This window comes from Emys orbicularis, chromosome 10, assembly GCF_028017835.1.
Source record: "Emys orbicularis isolate rEmyOrb1 chromosome 10, rEmyOrb1.hap1, whole genome shotgun sequence".
NCBI lineage: Eukaryota > Metazoa > Chordata > Testudines > Emydidae > Emys > Emys orbicularis.
In genome coordinates this window covers 35501273-35516651 of record NC_088692.1, presented here as the reverse complement: position 1 = coordinate 35516651, position 15379 = coordinate 35501273, and the positions used below count along the sequence as shown (strand labels likewise).

Below are 15379 nucleotides of genomic sequence, written 5' to 3'. Positions count from 1 at the left end.
TTCCACACAAAGATGGACTACAAGCTATCAGGAACAGTATCCCCGATAATGTCACAGCTAACCTGGTGGCTGAACTCTGTGACTTTGTCCTCACCCACAACTATTTCACATTTGGGGACAATATATACCTTCAAGTCAGCGGCACTGCTATGGGTACCCGCATGGCCCCACAGTATGCCAACATTTTTATGGCTGACTTAGAACAACGCTTCCTTAGCTCTCGTCCCCTAACGCCCCTACTCTACTTGCGCTACATTGATGACATCTTCATCATCTGGACCCATGGAAAAGAAGCCCTTGAGGAATTCCACCATGATTTCAATAATTTCCATCCCACCATCAACCTCAGCCTAGATCAATCCACACAAGCGGTCCATTTCCTGGACACTACTGTGCTAATAAGCGATGGTCACATAAATACCACCCTATACCGGAAACCTACTGACCGCTATACTTACCTACATGCCTCCAGCTTCCATCCAGGACACACCACACGATCCATTGTCTACAGCCAAGCTCTAAGATATAACCGCATTTGCTCCAATCCCTCAGATAGAGACAAGCACCTACAAGATCTCTATCAAGCATTCTTAAAACTACAATACCCACCTGCTGAAGTGAAAAAACAGATTGACAGAGCCAGACGAGTACCCAGAAGTCACCTCCTACAAGACAGGCCCAACAAAGAAAATAACAGAACACCACTAGCTGTCACCTTCAGCCCCCAACTAAAACCTCTCCAGCGCATCATCAGAGATCTACAACCTATCCTGAAAGATGATCCTTTACTCTCACAGATCTTGGGAGACAGACCTGTCCTCGCTTACAGACAACCCCCCAACCTAAAGCAAATACTCACCAGCAACCACACATCACTGAACAAAAACACTGACCCAGGAACCTATCCTTGTAACAAAGCCCGATGCCAACTCTGTCCACATATCTATTCAAGTGACATCATCATAGGGCCTAATCACATCAGCCATACCATCAGGGGCTCGTTCACCTGCACATCTACCAATGTGATATATGCCATCATGTGCCAGCAATGCCCCTCTGCCATGTACATTGGCCAAACCGGACAGTCTCTACGCAAAAGAATTAATGGACACAAATCTGACATCAGGAATCATAATACTCAAAAACCAGTGGGAGAACACTTTAACCTGTCTGGCCATTCTATGACAGACCTGCGGGTGGCTATCTTAAAACAGAAAAACTTCAAAAACAGACTCCAAGGAGAGACTGCTGAGCTGGAATTGATATGCAAACTAGACACAATCAACTCAGGATTAAATAAAGATTGGGAATGGCTGAGCCATTACAAACATTGAATCTATCTCCCCTTGTAAGTATTTTCACACTTGCTTCTTATCAAACTGTCTGTACTGAGCTATCTTGATTATCACTTCAAAAGTTTTTTTTCTCTTACTTAATTGGCCTCTCAGAGTTGGTAAGACAACTCCCACCTGTTCATGCTCTCTGTATGTGTGTATATATATCTCCTCAATATATGTTTCACTCTATATGCATCCGAAGAAGTGGGTTGTAGCCCACGAAAGCTTATGCTCTAATAAATTTGTTAGTCTCTAAGGTGCCACAAGTACTCCTGTTCTTTTTGCGGATACAGACTAACACGGCTGCTACTCTGAAACCTGTTAAAAAAATAATGCGTTAATAAAATTTGTGACTGAACTCCTTGGGGGAGAACTGTATGTCTCTGGCTCTGTTTTACCCGCATTCTGCCATATATCATGTTATAGCAGTCTCAGATGATGACCTAGCACATGTTGTTCATTTTAAGAACACTTTTGCTGCAGATTTGACAAAACGCAAAGAAGGTTCCATGTGAGATTTCTAAAGATAGCTACAGCACTCAACCCAAGGTTTAAGAATCTGAAGTGCCTTCCAAAATCTGAGAGGGACAAGGTGTGGCACATGCTTTCGGAAGTCTTAAAAGTGCAATATTCTGATGCAGAAACTACAGAACCCGAACCACCAAAAAAGAAAATCAACCTTCTGCTAGTGGCATCTGACTCAGATTATGAAAATGAACATGCATCGGTCCGCTCTGCTTTGGATTGTTATCAATCAGAACCCGTCATCAGCATGGACGCATGTCCTCTGGAATGGTGGATGAAGCTTGAAGGGACATATGAATCTTTAGCGCATCTGGCATGTAAATAACTAGTGACGCCGGCTACAACAGTGCCATGAGAACACCTGTTCTCACTTTCAGGTGATATTGTAAATAAGAAGCGGGCAGCATTATCTCCTGCAAATGTAAACAAACTTGTTTGTCTGAGCGATTGGCTGAACAAGAAATAGGACTGAGTGGACTTGTAGGCTCTAAAGTTTTACATTGTTTTATTTTTGAATGCAGTTATTTTTTGTACATAATTCTACATTTTTAAGTTCAACTTTCATGATAAAGAGATTGCACTACAGTAACTTGTACTGGGTGAATTGAAAAATACTATTTCATTTGTTTTTTACAGTGCAAGTATTTGTAATCAAAAATAAATATAAAGTGAGCAGTGTACACTTTGTATTCTGTGTTGTAATTGAAATCAATATATTTGAAAATGTAGAAAACATCCAAAAATATTTAAAGAAATGGTATTCTATTGTTTAACAGCAAGATTAATCAATATTAATTTTTTTAATTGCGATTAATTTTTTTAATCGCTTGACAGCCCTAGTAGAAATATTATTTTAATATAGTTTATTTTAAAACTTATTAAGGGCAGCTGCCACTTAGCATGGATTGAAACAGCTTCGCTTTTCTTTTAGATCAAAATGTCTCCTGTTTGTGTTGTAATGAAATAGTTTGACACTGGAGTTACAATGCAAACAGCAGACGTTTTGACCTAGAAGAGAAGAGAAGATGTTTCAATCAGTGCTAAGTAGCAGCTGCCCAGCACATGCACATCAAACCCAGCATCCTTTGGGGATCTGGGCCTGTGTGTCTCCTGGAGTCACAGCTCCCTGCTGAACATCCTCTTAGATTGAAATGGAATGCTACTCATGGGGTACCCCACAAGTCTAATTAAAGAGATATTCAGATGGAGCATTGCATGCTGGGACCTGTCATTTCCCCAGCCTGTATCTAAGCATTATTATAATTTATTATGCAGTTTATATTTATAGGGCACTCACCTTAAAAATATCTGTCAACCTTAACCAGGTTAGTTTCAGAATAAACTAGGGCTGTTGATTAATCGCAGTTAACTCATGTGATTAACTCAAAAATATTAACTGTGTTTAAAAAAATTAATCGCGATTAATTGCACGGTTAAACAATAGAATACCAGTGGAAATGTATTAAATATTTGTGGATGTTTTTCTACATTTCAAATATATTGATTTCTATTACAAAACAGAATACAAAGTGTACAAAGTGTACAGTGCTCACCTTATCTTATTTTTTATTATGAATATTTGCACTGTAAAAAACAAAACAAAAAAAAATAGTATATTGCAACCATCTAACCCATTACTTTGTTATCTCAGGATCTTTTCCAGGACTGAAGGAAAGGACACAGTCTCTTACCCAGTAAAAGGTGAGCTAAAGAGTGGGTTTTAATGCCCCTCCCCCCTTTGCTATCTTATGCTGTATAAAAAGGCCTGAAAGTTAATTTTTCTACTCGTTTTTTTCTCCTCACAAATATAAGGAATGTTGTGTTTGATCTTCTGAATCTTGTTGGAAGATTTCTTGTATGACTCAATGTGTGTATTAGGAGCTCTCCTATCCGTTAGGTGAAGGGGCAGGTGTGCTGAATCTTTAATAACAACCATCTTTTCTCTCCCCCCAAAGCAAATAAAAAATGTAAAGTGCTAAACTACCCGAATAAAGATGACATTGTCTCTCCTTTAATCAGGCTTCACTTCCATGATGTCTGTGATGTCACAGTCCTACCAGTTCTCCAGTCACCTACCTGAATTTCAAATGTAGAAAAACAAACAAGCAACGTAAATAATTAAATGAAAACCTTTCAGGCCGTTCTTACACATCTTTAACATGCAAAAAAGGGCTGCAGCTCAGCTCAGCTCAGCTTTTCCTCCCCCCGCACTTGCAAGACACTTTTAAATACAGCGTTTCCAGCCATTCTGGCTAGTTGGAAATCTAGGGAAAGGGATGAGTGAAATAACATGATGAGATTGCAACCCAATCAGCTAGTAAATGTTCTCAGCTGAGGGGGCAGGTACAGACCTCACCACTTCCTCAAAATATTTCCTCCGCCTGGCCAATCAACTTCACCTCCATCTTATCCAGATTGAACGCTAGACAATTAGCTTTTATCCACCTCCATCTCTGCCAGACATTCGGACAAGAGAATGTAGTTCCATCCATCACATGCCAGGGTGGATAAATGATAAGTACCTAGACCAGGGGTCGGCAAGGTTCGGCAAACGGCTCGCCAGGGTAAGCACCCTGGCGGGCCGGGCCAGTTTTATTTACCTGCTGACGCGGCAGTTTCAGCCGATCACGGCCCCCACTGGCCGCGGTTCGCCGTCCCGGGCCAATGGGGGCGGCGAGAAGCGGCGTGGGCGAGCGATGTGCTGGCCGCGGCTTCTCACCGCCCCCATTGGCCCGGGACGGCAAACCGCGGCCAGTGGGGGCCGCGATCGGCCGAACCTGCCTCGTCAGCAGGTAAATAAAACTGGCCCGGCCCGCCAGGGTGCTTACCCTGGCGAGCTGCGTGCCGAACGTTGCCGACCCCTGACCTAGACAAATATCGACCCAGTGAAAAGGAGATGGGGAACAGAATAGTATTAATGTACTGAAGACATTGGAGCCTTGAGACCCTCCTAATCTCTCGGTGGCTTCATGGACAAATTGAACAAGAGGGGAGCCGAGACTGGACCCTGTCAAGAGAATGCCACACCTGAGCACTGTTGGGAGGAGGAGCAGGTAGCTACCACCACCCTGTGGAATGTCTCCATTAAGCATTTAATCTGATTCTTGTTATACCAGTAAAAACTAGCAGGATCTTATTAAAGGGGACAAGATAAAGATGCCACATTTATTATGATAACAATTTGATTTATGACCAATAACTAATATCTTAATCCTTATACACACACATTATACCTAATACCTATACACACACACACACACACACACACATCCATCAGATGTTCTGCAGCTGCTGCATAGTTACCAGTCCTGCTTGAGTCTGTGGCTTGAGTTTGCAGCTTAGGTTCGTAGCTTGTGGCGGCTAACTGGCCAGGAAAGCCGGGCACAAGGATGAGCTGGGTCTCTGTTGGGCATGCACCGATGCCCTTCCATGTTGGCAGCAGAATGTTACCCTCCTCCAAAGTTTTCCATCTCACCCATCCTTTTTGTAGGCTTTAGTTTGAATCCAGAGTTTATAGGTCTTGCTGTGTCACGCTGCCTCTGGGTTTGGTGATTGATCACCCGTCAATTGCAGACATGACTTTCAGCCTGGGACCGGGCTTTGATCTTTCTTCTATTGTACCTTTTCTTTTTAGGGTGGATTCTTCTTACTTTGTTAGGGCTCTTGTCTGCATCTTCAGCCGTTGGTGTTTGAACTCTATTTAATCAGGACAGGCTGGGGCTGGAGGTTGATTCCATCATCCATACCTACCTCATTCACACATCTAAACTAAACTAATAAGCTTACAGCAGGGTTTGCAAAAATGAAGGTTGCAGCAAGCCCTTACAAAATGGAGTAAGCGTTTTAAAATGGGGTTTGAATTACAATATGGCAAACAGTGAACAGAAGTTACACTGTAGGCAAGTGTAATAAATGGTGAACAGAAATTACAATACTGAAACAGTGCAAGTCTCAGTGATTTAAGCAGGAATTGGATTGATAGTGAAACTTACAAAGGCAGCTGACTGAACAGCTATGGCTCTTAACAAGCATCTTAACTGTTAATTAGCCAGTTATTGGGGTAACCGGTTTTATGAATGAATATTGTTTCATTCATAAAACTTTACTTATGAAGTTACATTAATAAAGTAAACAATTAAAAACAATTTCATTCATGAGTCCTACATTCTGCCCAGCCCTATCATGCCCCAGCACTCTGGAATCAATGGGATCGAAGACCTTGAATAGACAGAAGTATCAGCAAGCATGTCTGGCCTCATCCATTCCCTCATGCAGGGCTGTCGTTAGACACCCTGCCGCCTGGGGCTGAGGCCTGAGCCCAAACAACTTAGCTTTGCGGGGCTGCCTGTGTTGTGGGGCCCCGGGCAAGTGCTCTGCTTGCCATCCCCTAACTGCGGCCCTGCCCTCATGAGACAATCAACCACCGAGACTAACAGCATTTCCTTGTCATACCGAGGTCTGAAGCCTGAATGATTAGTATTCAAAAACTGGAGGATATTAGATGTAGTTTGAGATATCCCACCACCACCTTTTCAGTGACCTCTCCTAGAAAGGGAAGATTAGAGAGTGGCAAGCAAGAACTAGGGTCAAGAAATGGCTGCAGGTTATTGGGAAGCCGCCCATGGTGACCAGTGAGGATGATGCAGGGGGAGGATGCAGAACACATATGGGTTATGGATAATAGATTGTTATACTGCCTCCCCCCTCCCCCAGGCAGTCCACATTTCTGTCCCCAGGCAGATCCCTTTCAGTCCATCAGTCTCTAGGTCTGCCCGATCAGGAGTGTGGGTGGGCCCTGATTTCAGAATGGAGTAGCTTGTGATCAGAACATGATTGAAGCATCTCCCATCATGCCAAAAATCCAGAATGAGTCCTCTTGCATGGGTATAGCCTGTTGTAAGCCACTGGTCTCCCTCAATGAAACAAAGTTATCATTTATGTGCATATGGAAGACATTTCAGAGTGGCAACTCCAGGATCAGTGCCACTATTGGAGGTCTGTGATGTTGTGGGGTGGTCCGTATATACCACAAGAATTCCTACACCCTCTCTATTTGCTGTATATCACAGCCTATTCACCGTATCTCAAGACTCATATCAAGACCTTGTCCATGAAGGAGTAGATCTCTAGTGCATGCCTTACCTCTGACATGCAGAAAGCTTGGTCATTCCCCTTCCTGCCCATCCCTAGGTTCTCACGTCACTGAGCCACCAAATGGCTAAGGCTGTACTGTATCAAAGGGGTAGCCGTGTTAGTCTGGATCTGTAAAAGGCAACAAAGAGTCCTTTGGCACCTTATAGACTAACAGATGTATTGGAGCATAAGCTTTCGGGGGTGAATACATGCGTCTGACGAAGTGGGTATTCACCCACGAAAGCTTATGCTCCAATACATCTGTTAGTCTATAAGGTGCCACGGGACTCTTTGTTGCTTCTTAAGGCTGTACTAATTCACAACCAAGGGAACTATCCAGCCATGGGTCAGTAAAAGTACAACAGGAGGCCTGTAGCAGGGTGGCCATTTGCCTGGCACCCCCTCGTGGCCAAAGACATTTCCACGGGGCCCTTGCTCTGTTCCCTCTCTTCAGGAGCAGCATACAGCCTCCCAAGGTTATCACCAGCCCTCACCTGAAATGGGGTTCGTACCCTAAAGTAATTCAAAATAGACCTTAAAGTCACAAACACAATGTCCATCGTACTAGCCCCATAGTTCATACCCACCTCCAATGCAACTGCCATGCACAAAGCCCATATTCCACTCAGCAGACACCTCGCCTACCTCCATCTGCGCACACAGCCCTGGTGCTTCCTGCTGCCTTTTACATTGGCAACAGCTGACTCCTCTCAGGTGAGTCTCCTCTTGCAATAGCACTGGCTTAGACCCAGGCTCTCCAGCCCCTGGGCAAGGCCCCCCCCGATACAAGGCCTCATCCACAATCAGAGCATGGCGAGAACTGGTTTTATTAACGAGCAGTCTGGTGTTGGTCGGCTGAAGTCTGGAGTCCTTGTCTACTGTTGTCTGGTCATATAGGGAGTGGAACTCAGGAGTGACCTGAAGGGCAAACAATGAACCCCTGCTGACCAGGCCATGCCTAGGCTGGTGGCACCCTACCCTATTGCCCCTTGCCGGCTGGGACAGGGAAGGGAAACCATGGAACCTCGACACTGCAGTGACCAGCACTTGCAGCCTCCCAGTGCTCGGGCCTTGCTCCCATGGGTCACCGCCCCATTGCAGTCATGGGCCCAAGACCCCATGCAGGGCACGTCCCCTCCTGCAGCTCAGGTCAGAGCGGAGCTATGCTGGGGGCTGCCCTCACTCAGGTAGGCTCCTGGTCCCGCTAGTAGCATGGCACTGGGCATGGTTAGCAGGCGGCACCCTGGGACACACCCAACCAAGGGGCAGGGGGATGTGTCCTGAGCATCACCAGGGGCGGGGTCTGTTGGAAGAAGGGGCGCGGCCAGGCACAGGGGCGTGGCCTATGCGGAGTAGGGGCGGGGACTGGTGCGGGGGCGGGACTGCCGGCTAGGGGAGGGCGCGGCCGTGGCAGCGGGAGCCTGCGGGAGGGAGAGACGCTGAGAGCCCCGAGCCGGCACCATGAACCGCTTCAAGGCGTCTCGGTTCCGGCACGCGGTGGCCAAGACAGCCCGCAAGGAGGTGAGTCCGGCCGGGGCAGGGCCGCCCCCGCAGCCGCGCACTGTGCGCTCCGCCCCGCCTGCCGCGGGCAGCCCGCCCCGCCTCGGGGGGCCCCTGAGGACCCGCGCTTTCCCAGTCTCGTCCCTGGGGACCCCCCCGGGGACCCCGAACCCCCGTCCCTGCTCTCCCAGCCCCGCCCTCGGGAACCCACGAAGCCCCCGCCTCTGTGAATCCCCGAGCCCCTTTCCCCTGAGGATCATCCCTGCTTCCCCTGCCTTGCTCTGGGGGGGCCCTGCCCCTGAGGCTCCCTGATCCTCCACTTTTCCCACCCTGCCCTGGCCCCTGGTGGTCAGTTTCCATCCCCTCCCCCACAGGCTGTATGGGGCAGAGGGCACATGGCTCTCCCCTTGGAGCCCCTTTCCTGGTGCTCCCAGGTGCCAGGCAGAGCTAGGTGGTGCAGTTTGAGGGGCTCTGACATTCCATGATGCTGGGCAGGGTTGGCTGGGTGGCCCACCAAGGGCCTTGTCCCCTCCCCTCTAACTCCCTCCCTGCCCATGCAGCCTGGGGTGACGGGGAAGGGGACAACATCTCTTCCTGAGGTTCCCCAGTCACAGCTGGTCCTAGGCAGCCTGTGGTTGGGATGGGCTCTGGGGTCCGAGTCTGTCCGCTCTATCACTCCCAGTTACTGCACTGGGGTCCAGTGGAAGTAGAACCCTCCGCCCCCAGCTTGCTCTGGCATGAATGGCCATGTGTGGTGCAGGATGGTGGAGGTCTGGTCCCTAGGTCCTGGAGTGGGGAGCTCTTCCCTGATGGACAGTGATCTCCAGGTGCCTGTCCTGGCTGTGAGTAGACGTGAGCCTTCTAGTTTGGACTTATCAGCGCTTCCGCTGCCCACATCCAGACTTCTGAACGGCATCACGTTTCCTGGGCTTTATTTGATTTCAGGCCATCTCCAGGCTGCTTTGTTCTGCATTATTTTTTAACTGTCAGAAATCAGAGAACAACTTTCATCCCAACAACCAGTCCCTGAACACACATGCTGGTTTTAGATTTTTTTCATACCAACAATCCCTGGAAAACAAGATCCAGCTGACTCAAAATGAGTTTTCAGTGACTTCGTTGCTATCTAGGCTGCGTGGTTGGCACGCTGTCTGTAAAACACAAATACTGTTGTGTTCCTGTGTTGGATCTTAGCATTTTTCACCTGGGGTTATCTGCCTTATTGTAAGTGTTCTCCCTAGAAACTTTTTTCCTCATGACATTGCTCTGCTAGATATTATGGTGCCATGTGGCTTTGAAATGCTAAGTTTACCACAGTGTGCCGTTTCAATGGACTTCTCAAAGTGTTGTTTGCAACTGTTTTCAGTTTAGGTTTTTGTATCACAAGATGTTCTCAGCATTTCCGCCCTCTCTTCCTCTCAGGGGTTGAGTAACCTCTTCCCTGTGCTGTAGAGCTTTTGTCTACAGAGCAAATTGTAGCTTAACCTGCTAGGAAAGGAAAATGTTTCAACATGCCCTTTATGCTAATGTGGCAGAGACTGGCTGTGTGCATGTATGCTACCAGTGAATTAGAGCAGGAGGTGAGGACACTGCATGACAGCGGTCCGCAAATGCAACACTACCGGGAACTTCTCTCAGTGCAAACTGGGAATCTTGGGTGTCAAACACTCTGAATGCAATAGGCTGCAAACTTAAGCATTAGGAAGCAGAACAGTGAAGGTGCTCTAACAAGGGCCTCATCCTGCAGCCTGTTTACATGTGGTGAGTGGCCTCATTGGCTTCTGTTAGCCATCTCATGCAAACTAAGGCTAGAGGATCAGCCCCTTAATTTGGACGCACACTGCATAAGCCTAACTAGTAATTGCACTATGCAGGAACTCCATTGGGAGTTAAGGATGTTCAGCGTATCTTTCACATTTCCTCACTCTTGAAAGTGTAAATTTTCGGCCGTTAAAGGCAAAAGAAATATATTAATACCCAACTACTTCCTTTCCATAAACAGAAGATTGAACCTGCTCCTGTGATACCAAGGGACTGCCCAAGTCAATTCTGTGCCCCTGAGTGGTGCAGAGTGGAACTGTGCAGTCCCATGATTCTGTAGATAAGGAAGTGAGAGTGCAGACTTGTGGATAGCTCGCTGCAGTGCTGTATAGTGCACAGTGCATGCAAGTGTGAGAAGTGCTGAATGACTACATTCAAAATGATGAAAATGTTTTGTGCCTGTGTAGTAACGATCTCCCTAAAGAGTCTAAAGTTCTGTGACTCTCTGCCACGCTATACACAGCCCTGCACTTCTATGGCAGCTGGCTGGTGGGGATCTCGGAGTGCTGCACTGGCCATTTGCCCCAGCTCCCCTGGGGGACAGGTGAATCCCTGGCTAAGATTTTCATAATGTGTGTGTGCCTAAAGTTAGGTTCTAGTGTCCATATGGAGGCATCTAAATAATCTCTCAATGCTGAGTACAGTGGCTCCCACTGTCTCATTTCCAGTCTGAGGCTACGTCTACACTACGGGGGGGATCGATTTCAGATATGCAAATTCAGCTACGGGAATAGCGTAGCTGAATTCGATGTATCTGATCCGACTTACCCTGCTGTGAGGACGGTGGCAAATCGACCGCTGCGGCTCCCCCGTCGATGGCGCTTACTCCTACCTGGGCTGGTGGAGTACGCACGTCGATTTGGGGATCAATTATCGCGTCCCGACGAGACGCGATAAATCGATCCCCGAGAGATCGATTTCTACCCGCCGATCCGGGCGGGTAGTGAAGACAAGCCCCGAGTATCTCCCAGGTTGGTGTCCAAGATGTGCAGCCCTCCTTGACAGTACAGTTTTCTGTTTCCTTTGATTTCCTCTCACACACACCGTTTCCCCAACTTGCTGTGAAAACAGCAACAGAATTTTTGTTCTGGTTTCTCCTCAAGGATAACTGAAGGTCTTCAGTTCAGTTTTGAATTGTTGTATAGAGCCGTTGTGTGCTTCAGGTCAGTTCACTCCCCCCAGAGGTGGCTGCCTTTTTGTGGGTTGGTAAGAGAAGGGAAGTGATACTTCTGAGTGCTCAGAAATGAGAGGTGCTATATAGCTTATCAGGCTTGTTTTTGTATAGAGCAGTATAATTGCACATGGCACTTTACAGTTACATTGGACAATGTGTCTGCTTCCAGGTGCTCACAGTTCAGTGGAGAGAGATCACTGAGCACACTGGCAAACTGTTAGAGTATCCGACTCACTAAACAGAAGCGCGGTTGGTTTTTGTTTATTGGGCAGCAAAGTTTAGCTTTAAACATTTAATTATCCCCCTCTCAAACAGTTGATTTAATGTCCATTAGAACTGCTTGAGCCAGTCATCTTGTGGGCAAGTGTTGTGCAAACTTCACCCACCTAAAGCTGCTGTTCCGCTCCTGGACACCACTTGGCCCTGCTGATGCACCTCCGTCCTGGCCTGTAGTCCCTCTGCTATTCCGGTCTAGGCTCAGGGCACAGCTCCTTGTTTTGCTGCCTGTCTCCGGCACACAGTGCTTCCCAGTGGCAGCGTAAAACTGACCAAGATCACATCTCTTCTGCAAACTCTGTTCAGGCGCACAGGGCCGATCCTGGGGGAAGGGAGGGAACTGGAACAAGAGGAAGCCTGAAAAGAGAAGGAACAGCTAGAGAAGAAATTGGGAAAGGAACAGGAGTAGGAAATGCCCTGGGGTGCCCTCTGTTGGATCATCCACCGGGAGACCAAATTTTGTCTGTCTGTATTCAGACCAGCAGATGGCTAGGACTAGGGGACAGGGCCAAGGGAGGAAGTATTGCCTCATGCTACTCTAGTGACCCCATCCTGACCTGCTGTTTCAGGGCTTGGGAGGTTTTTTGACACCCTGTTATGAGAGCCATAAGGACTCTAGATTAGCCCTTCTGGGTTCGGTGGCCTTTATGGGTCAGGGATGAATAAATGAAGGGCAGGGGACTAGGGGCTTGTTGCAGAGCCCCCCTTGAGTAAAGGGAAGCTAGCAAAGTGAGGGAGGAGAAACTAGGGGTGGTATGGGAGGAGGATGGCAGAACTAACTGGGATTGGGGAGTTTGTCTGTGAGAAAAGAGGCATGCGCAATATCTAGGCAGGGAAGAGGTGGGTGAGTTGGGTAACTGCAGGTGGAGAGGATATTGAGTTTTTTGGCTACCAGTCTGAGGCTACGTCTACACTACGGGGGGGAATCGATTTCAGATATGCAAATTCAGCTACGGGAATAGTGTAGCTGAATTTGACGTATGTGATCCGACTTACCCCGCTGTGAGGACGGCGGCAAATCGACCGCTGCGGCTCCCCCGTCGACGGCGCTTACTCCTACCTGGGCTGGTGTAGTACGCGCATCGATTCGGGGATCGATTATCATGTCCCGACGAGATGCGATAAATCGATCCCCCGAGAGATGGATTTCTACCTGCCGATCCGGGCGGGTAGTGAAGACAAGCCCTAATTCCAGGGGGTGTAGTTGTTTTGGTACCCCTGACTGGCTGGGTAACTGTGCATTCTGCCCTTTCCTGCGGTAAATACATTGCCTTGAATTATGGCCCCTCTTCTTCCCTGGGTGCAGGAGCACTGTGCTCAAGTAGTACTGAAGTGCAGACCTCAAATCTGTTGCCAGTGTGAAACCTGAATCTCTTCCTAGATCAGACAGAGCAGGTCTGAAGGCAAGGCAGCTCGGCCCTGCTGATAAAAGCCAATGAGGAATTCCACAAATACCTTTCAAGAACACCCAGAAAAGAAAGGGAAGACAAGTGTTAGGGGGTTAGGCTGGTGCCATGGTGGGTGGCCAGGCTGCAGCGTGATGGCGCTCGGCTCTCTGAGGGAGACTACAGGGCTGCCTGGCACTGGAGATTCAAGTCCAAGCAATTCAGGAGGAAAAGTCAGTGGGAGGCAGGGGAGGTGAGGCTGCAGCAGTGCAGCGATAATGAGCCTTGAGTATTGTGCCTGCAGCTCCCCTCTTTTAGCAGGCACAGGTGAGTGACCTCTTCCCTGAGGCCATGTGGCAAGGTGCGGCCAGACCAGGGTTAGGGTTTGTTACTGGCTTGCAGCTGCGAGTGAGACCACTCAACCTTGCTGCCCCTCTACAGAGCACTGTCTGGACAGCGCTTGGTGCTGGCTGTTCTCCATGAGATCTGATGTGTATGACCCAAATTCTGATTCCTTAACATGGAGACTTTTTTCTCCTTCCATATTTTTAACTGCAAACCGTAAAAGTTCTCATAACCCAGGCCCTGTGCAATGAGCGGCTGTCTGCCAACAGTTCTTGTGTGCAGGTCAAATTAATTCTGCAGGTAAAACCGGAAGCAATGCCCTAGTTATAGCAGCTCCCTGCACCTCCCAATAGGTTCTTGGCTTTGTGCTTCAGACCCCAGTCAGGTGTGCAGAGCCAAGAACCCACCTGGCCCATTGATGCTTCCGGAATCTTGACTGACTGTGGCTTAAGCTTTCTTCAAAGGGTTGATTCTCCATATTCAGATTAACAAACTGCTAAATTTCAAAGGCCTAACAGGAGCTGAGCTGCCTGCTAACAGCAGTGTGTATAAAAATACACTCTGACTGGCAGGTGTTATGGATGTCACTGCTCACGCTGAAGGCTGTGGGAGCCGCGCTGGCAGCAGGCCCATGTTTCAGCTGGGCTAGTTATGGATATTGGTAGCCAGCAAGGTCCAGCTTCTCACAGGATGCTCATGGCTCGGTTTAGAATAGAATGAGATGCTTTGTGGAAGTGTTGGGCTGACAGCTGTGGAGAACAAACTCCTCTGCCTGCAGAGCAGGGCGGCAGTGTTTGCTCCCCTCGCTCCCACCCAGAGGAGCCACATCCAGGAGTCGGGGCAGGTGGGTCTCCATAGGCCACTTGTCGGCTTCTCCGCTGAACCTGCCCATGAAGGAACAAGGGCTGCCAGTCAGGAGGGCTTGCTGGGAATGTTGTCCAAGCCCCAGGGCTCCTGGGCAGCAGCTTGGCAACACCCATGGGGGTGTCAGGGAGACTCAAGCCTGCAGCACCAGCTGTGCTCTGTGTCTCTGGCTCCCAGCATGTCTTGTTGCTTTCCTTGACATCACCCAGAGGGCAGGTGGAGCTGCTGGTTAAACCAGCATCCCCCTCTAGCCTGAGAGAGGCCCCGGAGCAGGCTCCTGCTCCAGCACTTCCCCTGCCACTCCTGTGAGGTGAGAGCGGGTTTGACTGGGGTGCCAAGAGAGATGGGGGCAGAGCCTAACATCTTGTCCTGGGCTCCGTAATGCCTGAATGGGAGGGGCCAGTTTCTGGTGAGTGTTTGAGGCTGCTCATCCCCTGGGACCTGGAGGGAGATCAGCAACATGCATCGCCTCTGCCTTCAGGGAGTAATGGCGGCGTCACCACTGTCCTGGCCTCGGCTTTGAACGGGTGACCGAGATGCAAAGGCACTGCAGTGATCCCTGGTTTCCAGCCCTGCACCATTCAGCCTCTGGCCTGTCCATGTACTGGGGGACAAAAGTTGCTCACCCTCGGTGTCTGCCTCGCTGTTTGGAAGGCACCTGAGAGCGAGGCTTGCATTCTGTCTCATGAATGAGAGCTTGAGGTCTGGGAACCAGGCAGCTACTGTAGCTAATTGTCCTCGGAGAAATGGGGAGAGATGAGTGTCTGTGTCAGCCTGGCCAGGCTCTGGTAGCTCCTTCGAGGTGCCTCAGGCGTTGGGGGAATGCATCCATGTTTGGCGGAGCTGTTGTCTGCTGCAAGGATGTCTTCCCTTTGGCATGAACGAGGTGCAGGGCCGGATTAACTTTTTGTGGGCCCAGCGCCAAACATATTTGTGGGCCCCGATTGGGGAAATAGGGCATGTGATGGGGGGGTGGTCCGCAGAGTGAGGGGCCGGTTGGGGACAATGAGGTGCAGTGC

General features: G+C 48.9%; 1 protein-coding gene and 1 pseudogene across 1 annotated transcript in view; both read left to right on the top strand.

Moving 5' to 3' along the window:
- LOC135884608 (voltage-dependent L-type calcium channel subunit alpha-1S-like) overlaps positions 1-3531 on the top strand; it is a 46672-nt pseudogene extending 43141 nt beyond the window's left edge.
- A 4925-nt stretch (positions 3532-8456) lies between these two features.
- CORO7 (coronin 7) overlaps positions 8457-15379 on the top strand; it is a 171092-nt gene continuing 164169 nt past the window's right edge. The window contains exon 1 of the mRNA XM_065412032.1: positions 8457-8516. Coding sequence (XP_065268104.1) covers positions 8457-8516 — 60 coding nt within the window. The remainder of the gene's footprint in view (positions 8517-15379) is intronic.